Source organism: Muntiacus reevesi, chromosome 2 (assembly GCF_963930625.1).
Source record: "Muntiacus reevesi chromosome 2, mMunRee1.1, whole genome shotgun sequence".
NCBI lineage: Eukaryota > Metazoa > Chordata > Mammalia > Artiodactyla > Cervidae > Muntiacus > Muntiacus reevesi.
The window spans coordinates 218,062,230-218,088,575 of NC_089250.1; the positions used below are offsets into that span (position 1 = coordinate 218,062,230).

General features: G+C 48.9%; 3 protein-coding genes across 4 annotated transcripts; 2 read left to right on the forward strand and 1 right to left on the reverse strand.

Annotated features, from left to right (window-relative positions):
• The first annotated feature begins 445 nt into the window (after positions 1-445).
• On the forward strand, positions 446-15,800 carry MON1B (MON1 homolog B, secretory trafficking associated). 2 transcript variants are annotated; one of them, XM_065925060.1, is made up of 6 exons: positions 446-594; positions 1,009-1,166; positions 4,350-4,670; positions 5,206-6,025; positions 6,400-6,547; positions 9,218-15,800. In XM_065925060.1, the coding sequence occupies exons 2-6, from the start codon at positions 1,019-1,021 to the stop codon at positions 9,425-9,427; spliced, it is 1,647 nt and encodes a 548-aa protein (XP_065781132.1). In that variant the 5' UTR covers positions 446-594; positions 1,009-1,018; the 3' UTR covers positions 9,428-15,800. The 2 variants fall into 2 exon arrangements, with proteins under 2 accessions (XP_065781132.1, XP_065781133.1); XM_065925061.1 differs by lacking the exon at positions 446-594 and adding an exon at positions 723-792.
• On the forward strand, positions 10,778-22,778 carry SYCE1L (synaptonemal complex central element protein 1 like). The gene is made up of 11 exons (XM_065919326.1): positions 10,778-10,838; positions 16,575-16,637; positions 18,278-18,337; positions 18,531-18,605; positions 19,158-19,205; positions 19,457-19,511; positions 21,040-21,103; positions 21,931-22,000; positions 22,086-22,173; positions 22,304-22,388; positions 22,564-22,778. Exons 1-11 carry the CDS (start codon positions 10,778-10,780, stop codon positions 22,663-22,665), a joined length of 771 nt encoding a protein of 256 aa, XP_065775398.1. The 3' UTR covers positions 22,666-22,778.
• Positions 22,779-24,289: 1,511 nt separating this feature from the next.
• On the reverse strand, positions 24,290-25,108 carry LOC136160864 (peptidyl-prolyl cis-trans isomerase A-like). The gene is made up of 2 exons (XM_065925062.1): positions 25,005-25,108; positions 24,290-24,937 (listed from the first exon to the last, which is right to left on the reverse strand). Exons 1-2 carry the CDS (start codon positions 25,071-25,073, stop codon positions 24,512-24,514), a joined length of 495 nt encoding a protein of 164 aa, XP_065781134.1. The 5' UTR covers positions 25,074-25,108; the 3' UTR covers positions 24,290-24,511.
• Positions 25,109-26,346: the final 1,238 nt, after the last annotated feature.

Here is a 26,346-nt window from a genome sequence, read left to right on the forward strand (position 1 = left end):
ACTTCCTGCCTCTGAGAGGTCCGCCTTTCGCCTTAGCAACCGAACCCCTTAAGGTGGTCAGCCTGCGCACGGCACTCCGATTGCGGGCGGCCCCTGTCCGTCAAGCATTTTCTCTCTGTCCAGTGTCCACTCCACCATCCTGCCCCTGCCTTTCCTGGAGGATAACGGAGGATGAAATTTCCTCCATTCTGGCGCTCCCCATCTATCAAGACTTAGGCTGCGAGCTTCCTCCAGCGCAGAGAGGAATAGGCCCCAGCCTTCCATTGGGTCCGGAAAAATGTCAGTCAAGGGATGGGCGGGTCCAACAGCGACCTGACGCAAGGTTTCTATGGAGACACTGCTCAGACGGAATGGGGCGGGACGACCTGAGGGGACCGGCTTCGCTATATTGGGCCACAGGCGAGGCAGTCCGCCTTCCGTACTCCGGATTGGCTGAGCATGAGCCGCGCCCTCCCTCACGCCGGCGGCTTTCGCACGAGAAGTGGGTCCATTTCACCCCAGTTGTAGCCACACGTGCCCTCGCGGTGGGAGTGAGTGCAGTCCGGGCCGGCTAGATCCGTCTTAGACCCAGGAACAGCGCGGGCCTCTTCAACGGTAAGGGAACTCGAGTGGGCGTCGGGAAGGAGGGGTCCGGCGCCCGGAGGGCGACTAAAGCTCCGCAACCGGAAGTACCTTCCGAGCGGCGTCGCACCCGGAAGTGTGGCAGGACGGCAGCCACACCCGGAAGTGTGGTGCTTCCGGGGCTACGGGAACTAATGGTACCTGGCCAATTGAGATGCAGAGTTAAAACAGGTGTTTGTATATCTTTATTTGCTGAGGCGGTAGAGCCTTCCTTTGCGGGAAGTGTTAGAGGCTGCAAGTATGTGGTCGTGTTTTTGAATGTTTCATCCTGTTAAAACGCCAGGGGAGAACGAGCCCCAGGAGTGTGTGCAAGGAAGGCCAGGCTGAGTAAAAGCTTTAAAGAAGTTTCTTTTGCTGCCGGTTACCCTCCATCCCCCCCCCCCACAGGGATGTGCAGATGGAGGCCGGAGGAGACACTGCTGCCCCAGCCCCTGGGGATGCGGAGGACTTGGAGGAGATGCGGTTCCCCGGTGAGGAGGCTGAAGACGGTGGAGGGGTTCACAAGAACTTACCCGATCCTGGAAATGCAAGCTTGGAGGAAGGAGGTATACATTCCCTTCACTAGGGTATTGGAAGGAATTCCTCGGAGGTGTTATTCTTGGGGAAGTTTCTTGGGGTCCCAAAGAGGGGTCTTTGGGACTCGGGGAAGTAGTTTAAACCATACTTTGGGTTAGTGGGAAGTCATTGTGGGCTCAAGTTGTAGTTTAAATAATTGAGGAGTGAAAAGGAAATAAGTGTCAAGGGATGTTCGCTGGGGAGGTGGTGTGAACATAGGCCATTGAAGAATCAGAAAGGGATCAATTGGGGTTAGAGAGGGACCCTGGGAGTTTATGCTGTTTAGATCAAAGATGACCAAAAGAAAGTTAATATGGTCAGGGAAAGTGAAAGTCACTCAGTCGTGCCCGACTCTTTGCGACCCCAAGAACCATACATACAGTCCATGGAATTCTCCAAGCCAGAATACTGGAGTGCATAGCCTTCTGCTGGAGTCCAGCCCCAGTGGGTCCAGGAGTACCCAAGGGATGAGTGGCGTCGGCAAGGAAGGAGACAGACACACACAGAAGGTTGTGTGGAAGAAAAAGCCTTTTTTAATTTTAGGACAGCTCAGTTTTTATAGAATGAACATTATGTCCCCCTTAAGTCGCCACATATTACATCAGATATTGGTTTTGTGCTTCTGTCAATATTTTTCTTCCCCATGTTTTTCTCCTATGTATTCATCTAGAACATTTCCGATTACAGGGTTTTTTCTTGAATGTCCCGTACATTAGTCTTCTTGCCTCAATCGCCTAACATTTTCACTCTAACAAAAACAGTGTTCCACAAAATTCAGGTATATTATGAATTCTTCGGACAATAAAACAATACATGGGAAGGGCTACACAGACATGTTTGACATTTCTGAGAATAGTACCATATGAAAGCCCTGATATTTTTCTTTACCTGAAACTACAAAACCTCAGTCTACAATGATTAACTATGAAGCAGCAAAACACCTCTATTAATGGTGAGGTAATGGCAGTGAAGCTGGTTAATATAAATCTTCTATTGAAATCCTATGTAACACATTTCCTAACTCTGCAAAAATAGCCATAATATTCCATGTTATTTAAAGGAAGGGAAACAATGGACAAATCGCAAGGAAATAGCAATAATGAAGACCCTCTCAACCAAGGAGCAGGTAAACTGAAGCAGTACATCTTCTAAATCTAAATGCCTCTACTCTTTTCTATTCTAGAACATTATAATCTTTTAAGCAAGCAGCCAAACTATTCCTGTGGCCTTTTCCTTTTTGACTTGTTGTTTATGGTCGTATCCTGAGCCAGAGCAATCATGAGCATTTCTAAATAGGCTTGGACTTTTCCAGGGAGGCCTGATCACTATATATTACATTTCCAAAAATTAATCGAAAGCCCAACAACAGTAAGACAGAAAGAGGAAAGGGACATACCGGGCCCCCAGGACAACCCCAAGGGGAAGAGCTGCCTTGCAGGTTCCTCTCTCATCCTGTGACCTTGTCATGGATTGGGCGCATCCCGGCGGCTTCTGACAGCCCTTCCCTTCTCCAGGGGATCTTCCCAACCCAGGGATCGAACCGAGATCTCCCGCGTTGCAGGTGGATTCTTTACCAGCTGAGCCACAAGGGAAGCCCTAATATGGTCAAAGGGGGACTATTTAGAAGTTAGTCTGTTGGGCTTTAAAGTTAGTTTGGGGGCTTTAAATTACTGAAGTGGGAAAGGGGATCTGTGGAAGCCAGTGGACACTCAAGAGTATTTACATCTTTGAGGAGTTGATGGCAATTGTTGGAGGGAATCTTTAAGGAGCCAGATCTTAGTGGATTTAACGGTGATCATTGTTGGGGAGACAGTGGACATCAGTGAGACAATTAGAGAGTCAGAGGACCAGTAGGAAGATCTTTAAAGACCCCAGTGTATATGTAGTGGTATAAAGTGGAGGATTAGCAGAAATCATTGGGGAATGAGTGCTCATTGACAGCTTTGGAATTAGTGGATGTTGATGGGGTCGTTGGGAAGGATCATTGAACATTACTGAAAATCAGTAAGGGTGGTTGTCTTTGAGAACTTGGGAAGTATTTGCATGTATTGGGAGGAGGTAATTGGGGACTGTCGTTGAGAGAGCGAGGGAATATGAGGTCATTGGGATTTTATGGGAAAAGTATTGATACATAGTTGCCAGTGGATAATACGGGTTTTCAGTGGGGATCAGTGGACATTGACTAAAATAAATGGGAGGGTAGTCAGTAGAGGGCAGTGAAATTGTGGATTTCACTGTTGAATGTTAATGATGGTCATGGGGAAGGGCAATAGAGGTCATTAAAGTCCTCTGTGTTAGTGTATATTTTTACGGTGATTATTGTAGGGAGGGGGTGGATATCAGTGAGGATAAAGGGGAGTCATATCAATGAGAATAAAGGTCAGGCAAGTCAGTAGAGGTCATTGGAAGCCTTGGCTGTTAGTGGAGGTCAATGGTGGTCATTGTTGGGAATGCAGTGGACATGGAGTAGATTAAATTGTGGGTTGGGGCAGTCATTGAAGGTCTTTGAAGATCTAGGTGTTAGTTATGTTAATGTGGGGTCACTGGAATGTTACTGAGCAGCAGTGGGAACAAATAGGAAGTTGGGGGAGTGCTAAAGATCTGGATATTAGTGGATAATCATGGCAGTCTTTGGGAGAATTAGTGGTCTTCCCCAAGAATATAAATGGGTGACCAGGAGAGTCAATAGTGTCCTTAGGATCAGTGGACATCAGTGAGAATAAATAAGGGGTTAGGGTAGTGAGGGTGCATAACTGCTGACACAGCTGTTAGTAGGTATAATGGAGGCCGTTAAGTAATGAGCAGATATCAGGAGAGTAAATGAGGGGTCAGATTAAATGGGGGTTCACTGAAGATGAAGATATTGATGATTATTCACAGGTGTTGGGGTGCTTTGCAAACTTGGGAATGACAGTTATTGAAAGGGGAATAATTATTTGGTAGGGAAATAGAGGGTTCAGTAATGAAAGTTAGATGGGCTTATTGGAGTTTTTGCAGGGGAGGTCATTGAAACCTAAGTGTTAGTAGATGTCATTGAGGGGCAGAGGAGACACCTGGAGGTGTGTGTCAGTGGCAGGGATCACTGCAGGGCTGCTAGGGATTTGGTAATTCTGTGGACACAAGGGGTTTGGGGGGGTCCGCAGGTAGATGACTTACTGGAGGCTCCCTTTCAGGATCCAAGACCAAGGACCAGTCACCTAGCCTGCTGCTCCAGTCAGAGGCTCCATCATGCACCTGTGGGCTCTGGAGCCCCGCAGCCTCCGAGGGCAGTCCTCTGGGCTGCCCTGAGACTGGCTTAGGGGGCCCGGGCGGGGACCCGAGCGATGAGGACTGGCGCAGCAAACGGAAGCACGTGTTTGTGCTGAGTGAGGCCGGCAAACCCATCTACTCGAGGTACGGCAGCGTGGAAGCCCTGTCGACCACCATGGGTGTGATGACAGCCCTGGTGTCCTTCGTGCAGAGCGCAGGAGATGCCATTCGCGCCATCTATGCTGGTGAGCACAGGGGCAGGAAGCAGGCAGGCGACAGTGACTGGGACCTTGGCTGTCTGGCAGGAGGTCTGTCTGGCTGGCTGCCTGCCTAGGGGACTATGGAGCTAGTTAGGAGTGCGTCAGTGTGTGTGGAAGCTGGCCAGGCATCTGTCCAGGGGGTCTATCTGTCCTTTTACCCTGCTGAGTTCTGATTGATCAACTCACTGGGATGTAAGTAACTGGCTGGATACTTCCTTGTTGCCTGAGAGCCTGAGGGTGGGGGCTGTGTGAGTTGGATGTTTTTCTACCTCTGTTAGTTTTCCTTTCTCCATCTTCCCCACCGCATGCTATATGCCTGATTATTGACCATCCCATCATATCTCTGCAAATGTCCCAACTCCCCCAGTTTGTCCTTACCCTAGTCCTGGTGCCCCTGGAGTGACAGAGTGGGCTTGGACCAATTGTGTGTGCCTTTCAGGGGGAAGGGTGGAAGAGCCCCACGTGACCCCCTTGTGTCACCACTGACCCATCTCCCTCGACCGTCCCTTGCCTCCCCCAGAGGACCACAAGCTGGTGTTCCTACAGCAGGGCCCGCTGCTGCTGGTGGCCATGTCAAGGACTCCTCAGTCAGCCGCCCAGCTGCGTGGGGAGCTGCTGGCTGTGCACGCACAGATCGTGAGCACCCTGACGCGCGCCAGTGTGGCCCGCATCTTTGCGCGCAAGCAGAACTACGATCTCCGCCGCCTGCTGGCCGGCTCGGAGCGCACCCTGGACCGACTTCTGGACAGCGTGGAGCGGGACCCGGGGGCCCTGCTGCTGGGCGCCGTGCGCTGCGTGCCTCTGGCTCGCCCGCTGCGGGATGCGCTGGGCGCGCTGCTCCGACGCTGCACGGCGCCCGGCCTGGCCCTCTCGGTCCTGGCGGTGGGCGGTCGCCTGGTGACAGCCGCCCAGGAGCGGACGGTGCTGGCCGAGTGCCGGCTGGACCCCGCCGACCTGCAGTTGCTTCTGGACTGGGTGGGGGCGCCGGCCTTCGCCGCGGGCGAGGCCTGGGCGCCCGTGTGCCTGCCTCGCTTCAATCCTGATGGTTTCTTCTACGCCTACGTGGCCCGCCTGGACGCCATGCCCGTCTGCCTGCTGCTGCTGGGCACCGACCCCGAGGCCTTCCATGACATGGCCACCTGTCGGCGCCTGGTCGAAGAAGGCATGCACTCGCTTGGAGCCATGCGTGCCCTCAGGGAGGCTGCCAGCTTCTCGAATGCTGCATCGGCCAGTGCCTCGGCCTACAGTGTGCAGGCTGTGGGTGCTCCCGGCCTCCGGCACTTCCTCTATAAGCCGCTGGACATCCCTGACCATCACCGCCAGCTGCCCCAGTTTACCAGGTGGGCTCTGCCCCTGTGGGCAATTGGCTGGGTGGGGAGGCTTATCTAACTAGAAGGTTCAGCCACTCAACAGACAGGACTCTGGAGACAGAACCGGCCGTGCTGTCTAGAAATGCAGTAGAATGGGTCTCTGCCTGATGTGGGAGTCCCAGCCTCCAGCCTCCAGAAGTCCCCTGTCCTGATGGAGAGGAACTCCCCAGGACTCCAGGAATCCCCATGTTTGATGGGAAGGTTAGGCCCTAAGAAACCTCTAGACTAATGGGGGAGGAGGCTCAGCTCCCTAACTTTTATTGAACTCCCTAGACAGAGGGGAGATGGGCCAGCCAAGAGAGCTCTAGACTGACCCAATCCCCCACTCTCCTTCGTCACTGCAGCCCCGAGCTGGAGGCCCCCTACAGCAGAGAGGAGGAGCGACAGCGCCTGTCTGACCTGTACCACCGCCTGCACGCCCGGCTGCACAGCACCTCCCGGCCACTGCGCCTCATCTACCACGTGGCTGAGAAGGAGACCCTTCTGGCCTGGGTGAGTTGAGCAGGGCTCTGAAGGAGTTGATTCCCGCACTGCAAGCCTTCTTTCCCTCCACTGTGTCCCCTCCAGCCACAGCAGCCTCCTTCAAGCACACCACAGCTTTGCCTGGGCTGTGGTTTTATATCCAACACTGTCCCTGTCGCTCCGCCTGTCTTTGTTTTTAAATATTTACTTGGCTGTGCTGGGTCTTTGCTGTGGCATGCAGAATCTTTCTTTAGTTGTGGCCTGTGGGATCTAGTTCCCTGCCCCGGGACCGAATCTGGGTCCCCAGCATGGGCAGCACAGAGTCTTAGCGACTGGACCACCGGGGAAGTTTCCCACATGTCTCTGAATCCCATCAGCCTCCGTGTCTGAAACCTCTTAGACTCATCCTCCTGTTGACCATTCCCTCATTAACCACCAGTAGAGTGCCTTCCCCTCTCAGGGTCCCATTAACTATGATCACTTTGCCTGTCAGTTTCACATCAGTCCCGCCCTCTGTGGCCGTGGGAGCCGGTTGAGCTTTGACTCTGTGTGTCCCCAGCACTTGAGCACTGTAGGCTTGGTTCCATTCTGTGCCTTCCACTTGGGGTATCCTTCCCTGGGGTCTCTTCAGGGCTGCTGTCCACACTTCTACTAAAAGTCAGCTATGCAGGGGGGTTGGTCAATGTGACTCCGTTGGAGATGGCACTTCCCTTAGATTCTGACATTTAGTGCACATTTTTAACCTCATCTGTTGCATGTCTATTATGTATCAGGCATTATTCTAGGCTGAGAATTTTATTAAAAAGGTTTTTTTTGGTTTTCATTTTCAAGCAACTTTAAACTCACAAAGAAGTTGCAAAAAATTATGTGAAGTAGGTCTTTGACCTAGTTTCTCCAGATGTTAACATAATCAGAGGAACTCATCAAAATCAGGGAATTAACATCAGTACAATCACAACTTATCCACTGGCTTCATTCAAACTTCACCAGTCGTCCCACTCATGTCCTTTCACTGGCCTAGGATCCAATCCAGGAGCACATGTTCAGATTGATTGTGTCATCCTAGTCTCATTTATTCTGGAACATTCCCTTGGTCTTTTTTTGTCTTTCACGACCTGGGGATTTTTAGAAGTACCAGCCAGTTAGTTTGTAGAATGCCTGTCAAGTTGTTTTCTTCTAATAATGTTGTGTCAGGTCACACATCTTGAGCAAGCCTCTCACAGGAGTGATGTTGTGTCCTCTGTGTCGGATCAGGAGGACCACAACATCACTGTGTCCCACTGTTGACACGACTTCTGTTCACTTCATTAAGGTGGTATCTGCCGGGTTTCTCCACTTTGTAGTCAGCCTTATCACCATTTGTAATTAGTCAGTATCTTGTGGTGATTAGGTCAGTGTTCTCTTTTTCACCATATTTTCATCCACTAATTTTAATATCCATTAATGATTTTTGCCTGTGACAGCTGTTTCTCTGGCATTTACCATATGGTGATTTTTCTCATTTCATCCTAACATCTATGTTTATTGGTCGAGATTCTGCCGTATGGAAGAGCTTTCCCTGCTCCTGTTTATTTGTTGAATTTTAAATTGCATATCATGGATTTTTCTTGAATTCAGTGAGCGAGAATCTTTTCCTGTCTTTTATTTTTGTGCTCAAACTCTCTCTTATTTAGTCAGTGGAAGCCCTAGATTAGGCAGACTGGCCCCTATATATTTTTACTTTTTTTTTCTTTAAATAAATTTTTTGACTGCTCTGTGTGGGCATGTGGGATCTTAGTTCCCAGACCAGGGATCAAACCCATGTTCCCTGTGGTGGAGTATGAACCACTGGACCACCAGGAAGTCCTCCCCCTGTGTCTTTTTGACACATCTGTATCACTGCTTAAGTACTTCTTACTTTCTGGCCCAAGATAGTCCAAGCTTATTTTGTACTTTCTCTGTGCCTGTCCTGAAATCCACCATCTGTCCAGGGGGTCCTTGAACCTTTTAGTAGACGATGGTATTTCAACGCCAGGATCGGGTAGTCCCAGGATTTTAAATCGGGTGGTCAGGAAGTACCATCTAAGTGCAAGGGGAGGTCACAGGGCATGTGGGTATCACGAGGAACAGCACACCTGGCAGAGGGAAAGGACTGTGCGAGTGCCATGAGGTGAGGTGAGCCCGACTGTGTCTGAGGAACAGCAGGCAGGGGCTACAGTGGCTGGAACAGGAGTGAGGGGGAGAATGAAGAGGTGCTGTGGAAAGGTGCTGGTGACGGGATCCGGTTAAGCCTCTCAGGTTGGTATGAAGATTAAGTTGAATTAATCCTCATATTACACCCAGCCTACAGATGATAAAAACATAACTGTGTGGAACTTAAAACAGGACTTTGTATTCAACAATTACTCATTACATGTTAAGCACTGTTGTCACTGTCTCCAGTCCACAGATGAGTGAACTGAGGTCCAGAGAGTGTACACACACACACACACACACACCCACACACACCCCACCCAGCTGAAGCCACTAGATCCAGCTGATCCCCCGGCCCAGTCATGATACAGTAGCATCTGCTTACCTGCTTTCGCCCAGTGACTATGTTGGAGCTGCTACCAGGTGCATTTTCCAAACAAGAGGCAGGTATGGGGCTAGGGTAGGATGGACAGCACTGAACTTGGCCAGCCCGGGACCATCTGACTATCCCTCCTCTCAACCCCGCAGGTGACCTCCAAATTTGAACTGTATACCTGCCTCAGCCCCCTGGTGACCAAGGCAGGCACCATCCTCGCAGTGACCAAACTCCTGCGTTGGGTGAAGAAGGAGGAGGATCGGCTCTTCATTCGTTATCCACCCAAGTACTCCACACCCCCAGCAGCCCCCGTGGCTTCCACGGACCAAGCTTCCCACAATGGCTTGTTTACTGGTCCTTGAGAGGCAGAGCTCCCAGACTGGGCAGTGTTGAGAACCACCACCTTGGGCTTTTACCTTCTGTCTTCACCCTGGAAATGGGGCAGGGTTGGGGGGTTGGTGGCGGTAGTATGTCTGTGTGTGCTCATTCAGTCACGTCCAATTCTTTTGCAACCCCACAGATGGTAGCCCACCAGGCTCCTCTGTCCATGGCGTTTCCCAGGCAAGAATACCCAGGTGGGTTGCCGTGTCCTATGGCTGGTCCCTGTCTCCCTGGGCAGTGCAGCAGGATCTGGGGGGCTGCCCACCAAAGACACATGGGTGGCAGTGTGATTGCACACAGGTGAGCAGGCTGCCTCCCCAGCCCCCTCATGCCCCTCCACCTCTGGGGAAATCCTTAAGACTCCCTCTCCCCCTCCCTCTGCCTTCATCTCCTCCACTTGGATGGTGTTCCAGCCTCTGTCAGGGACTGTCTCCTCCTTTCCTGGACATCACATGCTCAGTCCTGCGTCAGGGGCCTGCCTCCTCCCTGGGATCTCAGCCCAGAGTGTCTAGGGCTGGCCAAGGTCTCCCTTGGTGGCCCACGGCAGTTCTGGAATTGGAAATGTAGGACCAAGTCTGTGCCCTGAAATGACCTGAGGATATTTTAAAAGAAAAGAGAACTGCACATAAAAGGCCTAAAACCGATATCCACAAGGACATTCCTTTGCCCTTCATGTGCTTCATCTTTACCCAGTAAAAAATGACCCCATGAGTGCTGGCTGCTGCTAATATTAAGGAGAAGGTGACCTCCAGCGTCTACCTGCCAATGTAACCCGGGGCAAAGTACCTGACTTCACACAGTGACTGAGATCCAGAATTTTTATGGATTCACTTAGCTTCCACGGCCCATTCTATTCATTCATGAGCTGGAGAAAACTAACTGCTCATAAGCTGTTAAATGAGGATTTGTGAACGAAAGGGGACTGCACCACTTGCCTACCACCGCACAGCACCTGCACAGTCGTCCCAGACTTTCACAAACCACACAGCCCAAGCAAAGATGAGAGGGAGACAGCAAGACCTGCCTTTAATTTCTACGTGTGTGTGCAACATTCAACACCCCAACAACCAAGACCATAGTCCTGCCTTGGGTTTTGCTAAGCTGGAGCTTGGAACCTCGTGCTGCACGCGTGCGCTGTCGCTCAGAGATCTCTGGGTGGCCCACTTCGCTGAGCTGATCACCCGTCGCTCTTCAACTGATGCGTCAACCGATGCGCAGAGGCGCACTGGATGCGTGCGCGCTGTACCACCTTTCTGCCCTCGCGTGGTATTGTTTTTTTTTTTTTTTAAACCAATCACCAAAGCGCACGCGTATCAGCTGCGTGCTGGAAAATGGCGGGGAAGCTGGAGCTTCGGGAAGTGAAATCGCCGGAAGTCGTGGAGGACGGTGAAGGTAGTGAGGGCAAGGGGCCTCTGGCATCCAGGGTCGAAGGGAGGGAACCTTCGTCCCCTTGCCCTAGTGCAGTGCGTAGTCACTCTGTCGTGTCTGAGTTTGCAACCCCATGGACTGTCGCCCTCCAGACTCCTTCGTTCAGGGGATTTCCAGGCAAGAATACTGGAGTGGGTTGCCTTCTCTAAGGGATCGTCCCGACCCAGGGAGGAAACTGGGATCAGCATTGCAGGTGAATGCTTTGCCGTCTGAGCCACCAGGGAAGCCCATTGTCTCTTTACAATAATGAAATACTGGTACCAGTACTACAAAAAAAAAAAAAAAAAAAAAAATTAAAAACTGCTGTACCGCAAAGTGGAGATAAATAATAACATGTATAGCCTCAGCATCTAGATTAACTTGTCAATTTTATTGGTTATACGTGTGTTAAATAGATTGAATACATCAGTATTCATCTTTTCAAACAATTAAGGGGCGGATGATCTCACAAAACCCACTCAACTGCTGCCATATCTAAGAAAACTTAACAGTAATTCCAATATCATTTCACACCCTCCCAGCACATGCTACACTTTGCATGGACTCTTAAATCTTAATTGTGGATGGCCACTCTCAAGAGAGCTGCTGTTCTCCCGGGCATTTTGTTAATAATGACGCCCCCACCCCAGTGAGGGGAAAGATAAAATTGTTCTAGAGGGAGTTGGAAATTGCAGTCTAGGCAAAAGAAGAAAATTGTCTTAAGACAATGATCCCCCGCTATGCCACTAGCACTTTTTTTTTAACTATAAACATTTTCAAAATGTACCTAAGCACAGAAAATATAATGAATGCCCATGTACCATTCACTGTGTATTAAGAGTTGTCAACGCTTTGCCCTCCTTTCATCTATCTCTGACCTTCCTACACACTCTTTAGACCACCTTACCGATAATAAACACTTTGGATTACATCTTTCCAAACATATCTGTGCAGATGACAACAATGATTATGTACTTGAATATTGTCTGTCCTAGGATGTGAGCTTTTTGAGAACAGACCATTCATTACCATTTCCCCAGCACCTAAAACAGTGCCTACTTGGCAAAAGTAGGTGCTCAGTAATTTTCTTTTTTTATTGTATGAATAATGAAATAACACTGCGAGTTCTCTTAGATTATGGCCTCATGTTGAGTGCAAGCTTTCAACAAGAAGATGCCAATAAATTGCCCTTATTGCACTTAGTATAGCTGCCACCGTGGGGGGAAAAACTCTAGTATTTTTAAATTTTTTTTAAAAAAGGAAGTTATGATTAACTTCACCAGCAATGGAGAAAATTGAAAAGCATATCAAGTTGCCATTTCTAAACCATCCAAATTGGCTTTAGAACAGGAAAAATACCTGCTATTTATTATTCTGGCAGAACAGGACTTCTTTTGCCTTGATAGTAGAAGTGGCCAGCAAAGGCTTTGCTGGAGGCAGTTTGTCAGAATACGCAAAGCATCTAAAACGCTATTTCTGATCTTTGGTCGCCATGCTTGAGAATCATGGAATATACAGATGTGTGGACCAGGCAGGGTCATTGGAATGTTGTTGATGGCAGCAAAACGCAGAAACAATCATGGAAATGACTAACTTTAAGTATACACAGGCATTATGGAATGCCTATGTGGTGGACATTTTTTTTTTAAGAGGCAGGAAAAAATAAATTTCAATTTGATTCATTACACTTAATTTTAAAAGAAGATTATATGAATTCCCTGACAGTCCAGTGAATTAGGACTCAGCACTTTAACTGTTGTGGCTACAGTTCAATTCTTAGTTGGGGAACTAAGATCCTCCAAGCCGTGCAGCACGGCCAAAAAAAAAAAGGGTGAACACCGTGATTCGTTAACACAGAGTAAGCTTCATAGGGATCATATTCTTATGAGGGAAAGCAAGTTGGAATTAAGAAAAAGAGGCAGTTCAGTTATACGATTATAGCTCTATTTGTGTTACATAGAAAAATGTTTGAAGGCTAAAGGCCTAACTGGTGACTCTGAACAAGGGACTTGAATTTTGGAGGTTGTACAGAAGTGAAAGCATTTTTTTTAATTTTAAAGGAAAATGCCAGTAGTACTGAATAACTTTAAAATATAAGAGGAAAAACTGTTGATTGGCATCTGGGGATTGTACATTAATATTGGTCAAGTTATTAACATCTCTATTTTGATGGTTATACTGGTAGAGTTCCCTTATAAATTAGAAATATGTACTGGAATATTAATAAATAGTGGGTTATGATGCCTGCAATTTGTGTGCAGAAATGCTCCCAAATGTGGAATCTGATATAGGGGCAAATAGCACTGTGGCCTATTTCTGCAGTTTTCATGTACGTCTGAAATTATTTCAAAATAAAAGGTTTCAAAGGGGCTCATACTCCATAGGCTATTTTGTTTTGTCACGTTGATTTTTTAAAATTTTTGTCAAGATGTTACTTGAACTATTTAAGAGATTTACTGATCACTCATGATCTTACTGTGTGACTAGGACTAGAGATGCTGTGGAGAGAAAAAATGGAGCTTTCACAGAAATGGTTGAACAAGCCAGCTGTTAAGAGACATATGGGGACAATCCTGGGAAACCACATGTGTTGTGGGCATTTGATGATAAATGATCCCGTGATTAATGATAATTGTTAATCTTGGTGAGACTCTAGAACTGCAGGCATCTAAGAAAATGTCTTCTAGTAGTTGAGACTGTTTTTTTGAGACTCTTAATTAATTTCATCTAGGGATGAAATGTCATGAAGTCTGGGACCTACTTGAAAATATTTTAGCACACACATACACACACACAATAGCTGAAGCAAATATCAGTGGATATTAATGATTGTTAGATCTGGGCAATGAGTAAACCAGAGTTCATCATGGTATCCTATCTAATTTTATGTGCATTTGGAAATCCTCATAATATTAAAAACAAGTAATCACAAACACCTCCCTTTATTATTAAAGTAGATTTAATTTTTTTGTTGTTGTTTTATTCCAAATACAAAGAGTATATGAAGAACTTAAAAGTATCCAGAGGAGACATACCAACCAGTGAAACCAGAATAAGACAATAAGATTTAGAGTTAAGAAGAGAAGGGAGTTGCATTTAATTTCACATATCTCTGTAGTGCTTGAATGTTTTTAGAATGTTATTTGGGTAAGTGAAAATTAAAGCAATAGATGCGGTAGTTCTTACCAAGCTCTAAGTGTCTTCCCCAAACTTGGAGTGACTTGGATAAGGGACTGTTGGTGAGAGGAGACTTTTACTTTTTACTCCTTGTTCTTCTACAGTTGTTTATTAAGTAATTTAAAAATTCAAATGCAAAATTAAATGAATACATCTAATATAAGGAAAAAGGATGTAAAGAAAGTGAACATAATACCAAATATTTCAGCAAAATTTAATAAGCTCAGGTTAACAGCCCCTGATTTACAGCGTGAGTTTTAATGGCTGCAAAGAATTTTAGCCTATGAAGGTGCTGTAATCAACTAAGGTATCTTTAAGTTGCCTCCATATTTTAAGATTATGGACAGTGAAACAGTCTTGCCCACCATCCTTAATTATTTCCTAAAATAGATGCCTTGAGGTGGAATTTCTGATCCAGAGGAGTTGAGTAAGTTTTTGGTATTTACTACCAGAAAGTTTGAAATGAAATACTGTTTTTGCCTATACGATTGGCAAAAGTGACAAAGGTTGAAAAAATATTTGAATGATAAGAGTGTGAGGAAGGAGTCTTCCATGGGCCTCTAGGGGGAGGGCAACTTTAAAATATCAGATTTAGTAACATACATGCCCCTTGATCCATCCAGTAGTCTTCTAGGAATTCATTCATTAACATTCCCATGCATGCATAAAGAAGAATGTACCAGGATCTTACATTAGATTGAATTGTGTCCCCTTAAAATTCATGTCCACTCGAACTTCAATATGTGACCTTATTTGGAAACATTTGAGACTGTGTTAAGCGTCGTGCAGAATAAAGGTGTACCCTAATCTAAAAACTGGTGTCATTATAAGAAGAGGGAAATTTGGACATACAAAGATAGAATTTAAGGTGAAAGACACAAAAGAAAGACCCACGTAGAGGTACTGTTATGGCTTCTCAAGAAAACTAATACAGATAGTCACTGTGGCATTATTTGTAACAGCAAAAGCAGCAATCTAAGTGTCCATTAATAGGGGGCAACTTTAAAAGATCATTAGTATATATATATTATCAAATAGAAAAATGCAGGGTCTTCTCCGGCGATCTACTGGCTAAGTCTGCATTTTCCCAACACAGGGGGCCTGGGTTCAGTCGATCCCTAGACAGGGAACTAGATCCCATGTGCCGCAGCTAAGAGTTGACATGCTGCAACTGAAGATCCTGCATGCCACAACTTTTTAAAGCAGATGCCACATGCCATAACTAAAGATTGCAAATGCTGCAATGAAGATTGAAGATCCTGCGTGCCACAAGAACTGATGCAGTCAAACAAATATTTTTTAAATAAAAAGGAAAGATATAAACTGTGAAATGCCATTTAGGACATGACACAATCTTTATCAGAAAAGTGGGCATATGCTTGTATGTGATTTGAATGATCACTGAGTACACATAAATAACCTGTCATACAGGTGGCCTTGCAGAGGGTAGCTGAGGAACTTAGGTCTTGAGGGAGGGACTTTGCACTGTATACCAAAGTGGGTAAGCATTTCTTCATTTACTCTTTGGCTGTCATATGTGTTTTGTGAGCTTCTTTTCATCTTCTCTGCTTAATTTTTCTTGGAGAGCAAGCAATGAGTCACTGGGAGTTGCCCCTTTCTCACTGATTTTACAGGAGTTTAAGATGTTGGTGTTTTTGCTCTTTTTGTTGTTGTTATAAGTAACTCAGGCTCACTTTAAAAAGTACCTAGAAATATATGTGGCAAAATTACGTTTGAATCAAGACCTAAATAAAGTCTGTTTTCATTAGAGTTGTTTGCTATATGTCTCATCTCTTAATCTATAGTTTCCTCTTCCCCTCTTTTCCTTCTTTGCAGTTTATTTGTTGAAGAAACCAGGTTGTCCTGGGTGTGGGATTTCCCAGCATCTGGATGACGCTGACTTCATCCCCATTGTGTCATTTAACATGTTTTCCTGTTCCTCATATTTCCTCTGAATTGGTATTTAGAAACGGAAACCTGATAGTATTCCTTTTTCTTTTTTCTTGGTTGGGGTCAGGGACAGGGAGCAGAGTCCTTCACAGGTGGTGGTGTGTTCTTTCATCAGGAGACTTACAATATCAAGGTATCTTTTGCGGGTGTTAGCAGCCATGTCCTAAATCTGTTGCTTCTTTCAGAATTTGCAAATTGTGGCCTACAGTTATTGGAAAGAAATTCATATGAAATCATTCTGTCCTGTCGCATTGCCTGCAACTTCATGCTGGTTGAGAACAGCAGCAACAAAAGTGTGTCATCTTCTCTCACCCCTGCGTTTTGCTAAGGGTGGTGTTCCGCGACCTCCTGGGGAGAACTGACCCGTAGAGATTCTGATTCACCCACCGCACTCGGCCTCAGAGACAAGAGACAGGGGTCCTGTAGGGACCCTGCTCTGGCTGGAGAGCTGCCCCTCGGCCGATCCTTGGTTCAGCCAGGGGTGCTCTCAGAACCTGCTGAGACTTTCTTCCTCCCTTCCCAGACAAGCGTGGCCCTTTCCTCAGTCGCCTGTTACTCTCACTGCACGCTGTAATTCTGGTTTTCATTCTACAGGTCAGACCGAGTCTTCAGAGAAGACAAAAGACTTGCTGGAAATGGTGAAAAAGCTGCAGAAAGGTCATGTGTCTCCTTGTGTCTGAGGCTTAGCCCAAAGAGGTTTTAAGACAGGAAGATGTGGCCCAATCTCCAACCCCTCAACTCACAACCTTGGGAAATTATCCCATTGCACTTTCTCCCTCTTATACTGCTTCTTTCAACCTAAAGCACAGCTTCGAAATTCAAGACATATAAGCTACTCCCCAGCACACAAATGCATGTATGCATATACACACACACACACAGCCATCCATTTCCCTGACCCATAGGCCAGCAGCAACTATTTTTAAATTCTCTGGTATTTTTCTGGAGATTTAAAAAAATTCCATTTTGGGTGTATATTCTTTATCCTTTTTTATATGCAAATGGAAGCTGGCAGCACAAACAGCTTTGCACCTGGCTTTGCTTGTTGATGGGAGACTGGGAGCCAGCCTGCATCCAGTACCTACATCAGGGCTGGGGCAGAGTACTGACTGGGTTTGAGGTTGGATCTCCCTCTCCCCTCGTCCATCAGCAGCTTAAAATACTACAATCCACTGGTCTGTTCCAAATAAATGAACACCTTCCCTCCCCTGACTCTGTGGCTACAGCATTGCAGTTGCTGCCCAGGCTAAAATTAGGTGGAGGAATTGGGGATTTTGAAAATGCAGAGTGACCCTAACCATCCCCGGTAAAATGAAGACCTTGGGGAGTCATGTCCTAATCAGCACTTCGGAGAGCACTCAGTCTCCAAGAAGTCACAGGAGCTGGGGATGGTAGCCTCCAAAAAATCCAGAAACTGAACTTCAGGATGTCTCGGGGTGGTAGTGACACCCAGCAAAGGTTGGGCAGATTTTCCCCTTAACTCTGTGCTTTCAACCTTGAAGCCAGAGAGGACGAGGAGGGCTTCCGCATTCGGAGCACTGGAATTTGGACTGTGTGAAGTTAGAGATGACTCCCTAAAGAGACAGTGATCTCCCTGTCATTGGAGAATTTGATAGCTGTCAAAATGCAAGTGGCATCTTCCTCATATTTCAACATCAGAGTCCAGATATGCAGAAGCGACAACCCACCCTGCCAGGCTTTCCATGTGGTGGGGCATTAGTTTTCAGGAGGTGTCTACTGTCTCCCACCTCATTCACAAGCCTCTGCCATGGCCCAGAAGGCCCTGAGCCATCTGCTGCCCCCACATCTCCACCTTGCCTTCTGTTACCCGTCCGCTAGCTCACTAGACTCACACCAGCCATCCCAGACCCCTTGGCCGTATGTTTTAGGCATATGTCTCAGTCACTGCAGGGGCTCTGCATACATGGTCCTTCTGGCTGGCATGTTCCCCCTTCCATGTTCCCTACGCCCCGTACCCCAGAAACACAGGGTTCCTTCCTCCACATCATTTGGGGCCTTTCCATATCTCAAGAGGCATCTTCTTTCACTCTTCAGCCCTTTGTTCCACTTTTATTTCCTTTCGCAGCATTCACTGCCACCAGCATTGACATCTTGAATCTTTGCTCAGTGTCCATCTCTCCCACCCAGAACGCAGGCCCTGCAAGGGTTTCTCTCGCGTGCTCCATAAATGCTGATCGACAGCAGCAGAGACACAGTGCCAATACCCACCCCACTCCTTCTGCCCAGGACAGCCAGGCACCTGCTGTCTCTGGCTCAGTCTTTCTTTCCTTCTGCAGAAGGAAGCCTGGAGCCACAGGTTGAAGACCTGATTAACCGGATTCATGAGCTTCAGCAAGGTAAACTCCGGGATCTAAGATGGCCCGCTGGCCAAGAGGGGCATGGGCTGAGGAAGCCTCCACTGCATCACCTGTAAGATCCAGGCCCCTCTAGATTGTCTGAAGGTGGGTATGCCGTGTCCCAGTCTACGGGAGAATACAGCAAGGCTGGAGGCCACCCTCATACCCTGTCTTCTTCCTTTCTCTGGCCCAGCGAAGGAGAAATCCAGCGAGGAACTGGGAGAAGCCCAAGCTCTTTGGGAGGCCCTGCGTCAGGACCTGGACTCCTGTAAGTGAGACCAGCAGAAGGGCGCAGAGAGCTCGTGGCCAGTGCTGACCTCAGGGTCTTTGCACAGGCTGCTCCTCACCCCTGAGGCTTTCGTCCTACATAACCCACAATGCCTCGCACTATTTTGAGTCACCTTTCAGCTCTCAGTTGAAACTTCACCCCAACAGGTCTCCCTTGACAGCCCCCTCTAAACATCGAATACCACATCATCTCACACACCCCCCACAGCTTGATTTATTTCTTCACAGCCTTTATTCCTGCTTGTCATGGTGTACTTTTGCATTTCTAATCCTCTCCACATTCTATTGTGCACATGCTACACAAGGGAGCCCTGCGGTCCTTCACCCCTTCACAGGGTGTGTGGGCTCCCAGAGGGAAAAACTGGACCAAGATGGTCCCCAGCAGGAGGTGGGTGCAGGGCCTATGAGCAGACACCGCCCTCCCCTGAGGGGGCTGGACCTTCTGTGTGACCTGGGGCCTTCCCCTGCATGAAGTTGCAGTCTGGGCAGAGGATGAGGCCCCGGAGACTCAGAGTGTCCCTGTGTTTTCCAGTGAGTGGAGAGAAAGTGCACCTGGAGGAGGTTCTGAGCAGAAAGCAAGGTATTTACCAGCTGCTTCATCCTCATCATTCTACCCAGTCCCCCTACAAAAGCCCGAAGTTCTCAGGCAGCCAGAGGAATCCCCCTGAGATCAGAGGCGGAGTGCTTCCCTCTCTGCTCAGATCTGCCCCTCAGCCGCCGTCTGACTTGGAGTAAACACTGAAGTCCCCTCAGTGCCCCCAGTGCCCAGCGTGCTGAGGCCCCTTCTGCCCCATCTGACTCCTCAGAGCCCCCTGGTCCCTTTCCCCCCAGAGGCACTGCGGACCCTCCAGCTGCATTGCCAAAGGAAGGCGGAGGAGGCACAGAGGTAAGAGGTCCCACCCAGCTCTCCCCACCTCATTTCCTAGCCTGAGGGAGGAGGGGGCAAGAGCTAGGGAAAAGAAATCTTGAACACACACTCATTTTCCCTTTGTATAAAATCGAGTGAGCCTTGCCTCCTCATCTTTGATAAGTGGTGGCATTAAGATGAACTCATTTAATCATTCATTGTTAGTTTATCAAGTGGATACTAAATTCCATCCACTGGTATTATTTTAGGTCTTCCTCTATGGTTTATCCAGCTCTTCTGTCACCCTTTCATTTGTTTATCTGTCTGCTCATGTATGCCCCCAGCCACCCATTTACACACCCATCCATCTACCGACCCATCCATCCACTCTCCCATACATCCAACCAACTATCCAACTCTTCAGCCAGTCAGACAGTCATTAATCTCTCCAGCCTTCCATCTAATCATCTTTCATCCATCCAACTATTCTTTCTTTTCTCCACCTTTCCAGTCATCCATGTAGCCATTCATTTCTTTACTCAGCCATCTATCCATCCAGCTATCCATCCTTCTGTCAGTCTTTCCTATATCTCTCCATCCATCGATTATCCTTCCACTCATCATTTCTCTAACCAGACATCATCTCTCCAGCCTATCACTCACCTATTTAATTCACTGTCCAGCCATCTATCCATCTATCTCTCCATCCTTTGAACCTTTGCTTAACACATTCTTGTGACCAGGGGTCTCACACCCTTGGGCATCAAGATTTTAATAACGTGGGAAAACCTGATGACAGATAGTTAAAGTGTATATATGCTTAATCACACCACACCTACCACGGTCTGAGGAGCAGATAGTGTTCAGTTATCAACCAGTCCTCACAATGACAGTCCCACCATTTTACATGTGAGGAAACAGACCCACAGAGGTTGAATAACTTGTATAAGATTATAGTGGAATAGCAGATCCAGGCTTCAACCCTGGACTTTAGAATGTGTGAAACTAAACCAATGTACCCATCACAGGGATTTCTTGGAAAGGCACGGTTTGATGGGAGACAGAATGGACAGGGTGAGAGTGTCAAGAAAGGCTTACAAGGTTCCCATTTGATTAAAAAAAAGGAGAATGTTAAGGTTCTGAACAGACTCCCAACCCCACTCCGGCTAGAAGGCTTGGTGGCTCATTCAGAGACTGTAACTGAGGGTTTTCTTTCCTTTCCCAGGAACTACTTGTTGACGGAGCACACAGAGCAAATTTCTATCCAAAACTCTCAGGTCACAGAGAGTCAAGGACAGAGGAAGCTGGGGTAACCCTGGGGTGACCCTGGGTCTAGGGCTTGGAGTGGCCTGGTGTGGGGGATGGGAGTGGGGCTTGCCTGAGGGAGAGCTTGTTGGAAGGCAAGCTTGTTGCAAGGCAAGCTGTTGGAAGCAAGCCTTGGAGGATAAAACCCATGAAGGGGCTCCTAGCAGAGGGAGCCCCAGGCCCAGATCTGAAGCCCCAGACTGGGCCAGACTGGGTGTCAGTCCTACCCTGTGCTTGCTTATTCCTGGATGTCGGCCCCTAGGTTGCCCATGGAAGAACAGCTGGAGGATTTGATAGGCCCGCACAAGGACCTCTGGGAATTCCAAGTGAGCCATTATCATTGCCTCTGTTGGAGCCCCTCCTCCCCTGGCTCCAGCATCTCTGCTGATGGGCCCAGGGTCCTCCTACTGCTCAGGCCCAATGCCAAGGGGTGGTCCTCGACTCCTTTCTTCCAGTCACCCACTCAGCTCAGTCCACCCAGCCGCCTCTCACCATCCCCCACTGCCGCACTCAGCCTCCGTTGCCCAGACTGTTGCCCTGGCCTTTGCTAACCTCACACCCCTCCTGCTCGCCTGGAGCACTCATCCTGCAATGGCAAATGGGAACCCCGATCCAGACACGGCCAGGCCATCCCTTCGTTCAGCCAGTGCCTCTGGATGTGTCCAGTGGCACTCCAGAGGGGCCAAGTCTTTGCGGTCCCCAAGCTGGTTAGGGGCATGGGGAGGCATGCCCAGAGTCTAAAACAAGTCGATAGATCCTGTAATGCCAGTGGGGAAGTCCTCTGTGAGCAGGTGTCATCTGAACCCAGACACGCATTAATAAGCGAGGAAGCCATGCAGGTGTCAGAGTGCAGATGTCCCTGGGAGGGAACCGTGCCTGGTGTATTTGAGGAAGAGCAAACCGTGGGGCTGGAGGATGAAAGAGTGGGAAGAGGTGAGGTTTAAGAGGCACACGGGGACCTGGGGAGTGACTGAGGGGGAGAGGGTCTCTACCCGAGCCACCCCCGGCCCCAGCAGAAGCTGCACACCAAATGAATGGGTAGCTGAATGAAGGCATGAACCCACTAATTCGGATGAGGACTTTTTGAGAGGAGCGGAGGAGGAGGGGGCCAGGAGAAGAGCTGCAGGGACAGGGCTCCTCTCTCTCCTCGCAGATGCTAAAGCGGCGACTGGCCTGGGAGATCCGTGCCCTGCAGAGCAGCCAGGAGCAGCTGCTCACCGAAGGTGGGACCTGGGCCCGGGGCGGGGGCGGGGCCGGGGCGGCCCGCGGGAGCCCCGGCACCGCCCACGACGCCCCGCCCGCCCCCAGAGAGGCAGGCGCAGGCCCGGCTGGAGGACGTGGAGCGGCGGCTGCTCGCGCCGCCCAAGGCCCCCGCCGCCCGGGCGGTGATCGGCGGGTGAGAGCGCCGGGGAGGCGCGGAAGGGCCGAGGCCCGCCCCCAGCGCCGTCTCCCCGGAGGGTGGGGCTCCCCCCGCTCCCGGGCCTCCCGGCGGGCCCCGAAGGATCCTCAGCGCCCCTTCCCCGCAGGCTGAAGGCGGAGCCAGAGAAACTCGCGGGGGAGGCCCCCGCCCAGACCCAGAGCACCCCAGAGGACCGGGCCGGCGCTGAAGAGGTAGAGAGCCGGCAGGCGCGCCGAGACAGAGCGGGCGGCGCGCGCCCGGGGTCCCTGCGGGAGGCGCGCGTGCGGACGCAGGGCGTCCTCGGGGGTGGGGACCGGGCCCGCCCCAGCAGGCCTGCCCCCCGCTCCCCCTCCCAGCAGGCCTGACTCCCGACCCCCGCCCCAGCAGGCCAGCCCCCAGCTCCCCAGTGAGGGCGACCTGGCGCGGCCGACGGAGCTGGTCCCGACGCTCCACCCGGCCCCACCTTCCTTCAAGCTCGCCCGGGAATAAAGACCACGTTTGCGGACCGTGCTCCTCCTCCGCGGGCTCAGTCTGTGCGCCGGGGTCTTTGAGGGTCGGGGTCGGGGTCGTGCCCCGCTCCTCTCTCCGCCTGAGGGGATGGGGCGGCCAGGCAGCCGGGGCGGGGCCTCGACGGACTCCGCCCACCAGCCACCTTGACGGGCTCGGGCCGCCTCAGCTCTGCAAAGGCTCGGGACGGCTCAGTGTCTGCCTGAGTGTCAAGGCCACTCCATTTCCATGGCTTCATCTCGGATTCCTGAATTTTACCAGTAAGGGCTAAGATGTGTGCTTAGTCTGTCCGACTCTGCAACCCCATGAGCTGGAGCCCACCAGGCTCCTCTGTCCATGGGATTTTCCAGGCAAGCCAGGGGATCTTCCCCAACCACGGATCCAGGGAGTCTTGTGCGTCTCCTTCTTTAGCAGTCGGATTCTTTACCACTGTGCCACGTGGGGTGTTCAGAGCACAATCCCAGCCTGCAGAGCCCCTGCATTCCCCCACAGCTTCCTCCCAGACCTCACCTTTCACTTCCTCACATGTGCGCTTCTAGCCGCAAAGATGATTTTCCACCCTTCTCCCAGCACTTTGTCATCTCAGGGCCTCTGCCCTGCTGTGTCCTCGTCTGGGGTGCCCTTTCCCCAGTCTTCTCAGACCGCAGAGCCCGTTAAGGATATCAGCTGTTCAGGAGGCTCGCCTCGGGGACCCAGTTGCTACTTAGCAAGCACGTGTGGGTTTAATAAGCATTTGCTAAACATCTGCTTGTGCACCAGGCACTGCTGTAGGCCCTGGATTTTAAATAGCAGGTGGGGAAGATCTCAGTGAGGAAGTGGGCCAGATGAGGGAGGGTGCCCTGGGCAGCAGGGACTGCGTGCGCTCCGGCTGAGTGTTTGGGGAGAGTGGGGGTAGCTGAGTTTGCTCTGTTGGAGGAACATCTGGAGGAGGCCAGTGTGGTGACGCAGAGGGAAGTGAAGAGGGATGGGAGATACTGTCAGAATCCCTGGGGAGCCAGTTCAGCTGGCTCTCATCTCTCTAGTTTGTTCTGATCACAAGACATGGTGCCCAGCAAACGTCAGTAAATGTTGGTGATCACTTATGACGATGGTGAGTCATTATATCCCAACCCACCTATGTCACACAAGTGGGGACAAAATGGTGATAAACTTGGTCAACTCCTCCTTCCAAAATCACCCCTGAACCCCCAGTTAAGCGAAATTGCCCCTCGTGTGAATACAGTGCGATACACGGAGGTGGTTTGTACGTGGGACTTCCTCTCTCAGATTGAACTCTGAAAGTGGAGACTAACTCGACCCAATTGGAGGAAACTCACATCTCAAAAGGCACAGAGAAAAATTCAAGTTCCACCACAAATGGCTTTTCTTTGCTAAGTTCAAAGATTTTACAAATATCAGCAAGGTTTCTGAGATCAATAGGGAATGTTTGGGACTTGGTAAGAAAGAATAGGTGGGCTTTGAATTGTTTCTGGAGCCACATGTCTGATGTTGTGAAGACCAGATTTGTAAGAAAAGTACAGTTTTTAATTCCTCAAAGGATTGGGCCCTCCTGAATGATATGGAAGTTGCCCTACTCACCCAACTACATTATCCTCAGTTTGCTTCCTTTTTTTTTTTTTGATAATTGTTTAGTTTTTATTTCATAATCATAAATTTAACTTTGCAATCCAGCTAAACTTGGAGGGGGATAAGGAAAATATGGAACCCAAAGAACTGTAGCGAGAGCACAAAGATTATGGGATATTTCGAGCAGATGGGGGTGAAGGTGTGCTCTCCTGGGCTACAGAAGGAACGGTCTGGTGGTTAAGTAAAACACAAGTCAAATTTATTAGATTTGTCCACAGTCAGCAATGGTGATCTTCTTGCTGGTCTTGCTATTCCTGGACCCAAAGCGCTCCATGGCTTCCACAATATTCATGCCCTCTTTCACCTTGCCAAAGACCACATGCTTGCCATCCAACCACTCAGTCTTGGCAGTGCAGATGAAAAACTGGGAACCGTTTGTGTTGGGGCCAGCATTTGCCATGGACAAGATGCCAGGACCTGTATGCTTCAGGATGAAATTCTCATCGTCAAATTTCTCGCCATAGATGGACTTGCCACCAGTACCATTATGGCGTGTGAAGTCACCACCCTGGCACATAAATCCCGGAATTATTCTGTGAAAGCAGGAACCTTTATAACCAAATCCTTTCTCCCCAGTGCTCAGAGCACGGAAGTTTTCTGCTGTCTTTGGAACTTTGTCTGCAAACAGCTCCAATCTGTTAACATAGCTTTACGGATTGGATGAGCAGTCACTTCTTGGTTTCCAGGTCCCTTACCTCAAAAGAGACGCGGCCCAAAGGCTCGCCGCCGACAGCGATGTCGAAGAAGACGGTGGGGTTGACCATGGCTAGACAGCAAGGAAGGCTCTGAGGTGGCGGCGTCTGCGCTCAGTTTGCTTCTTTATATCAGGGAGAAGATTTTCAACTAAGATGGAAGTCAGAAGATTACCTTGTCCTAGATTTAGAGCTTTGTGTCATGGGAATGTTTTAGTAACCCTTCCACGAAGGCTTCAGAAGGTTTTTCCCTGCTCTGGGTACATGGTTTCATTTTAGCTTAAAGGAGAAAGCCTTGGGGGAAAAAAACTCCTATCAGGCTCTGAATATCAGCTTCCAACATGGTCAACTTCTGACCATTCTTTAAAAAGAATTCTCTCAAATACCTTGTCAGATTTCAGCCGAGACAAAAAGCAAATAGTCTTGGCAGTATTGCACAGTTGCTTGGATATGTAGGCTTGGAAAATTCTCCACCTTCTTCCCTTCTAGGTTCTTTGGCTAGCCTAGTAATTAAATTGATGTGAGAGAGTAATAGGAGAAACACATTTATGGAGCCCCATAAAGATATGAAAACTTAAAAGACAGACAGGTAACAATATCCTATGTAACACCAGAGTTAAGGAGAGGGGTAGGGGTCTGATGATACAAAGGGGAGGAAGGTAATTCACAGGAAAGCAGAGATGTTGCAAAAACAAGATTGCCTGGTTAGCATGTAAGTTTCTTAGGTAAAACTGAAACCACACACCTCAGATGGAACTCAAACCAAGCCAAAACTCAGATTAGGTCTTGAGACTCCAGGCTAGGATTCAAACTCACTGTCTTTCAATTGAAATCCCACACCGGTCTTAAGACAAGCTCGAGTTCTTTATGTCTCATTGCAGAAAGAATTCAATGAGAGGCAAAGTGATAGATAAGAAATGAATTTATTTAGAGAGATACACATTCCACAGACAGAATGTAGTCTATCTCAAAGGTCGAGAGTGGCCCCAAAATACGGGGTGGTTAGTTTCTGTGGCCTGGGTAATTTCATAGGCTAATAAGTGGGAGGATTATTCCAACAATTTGGGGGAAGGGACGGGGATTTCCAGGAATTGGGCCACCACTCTTTGGCTTTTTATGATCAGCGTCCGAATGGTCATGGGACCTGTGGCTGTATCATTCAGCATATGCTAATATTTACGATGAACACATAATAAGGCTCAAAGTCCACTGAAAGTCACATCTTCCACTATCTTGTACCTCACTGGTTCTGAACAGTTTATGTTGTATCCTCACCAGCTTTGTCATTCTTTTGAAAGTTGTTCCCAGCCCCTTCCCTCCTGTTTCAAGATGCCATCTTTGATAA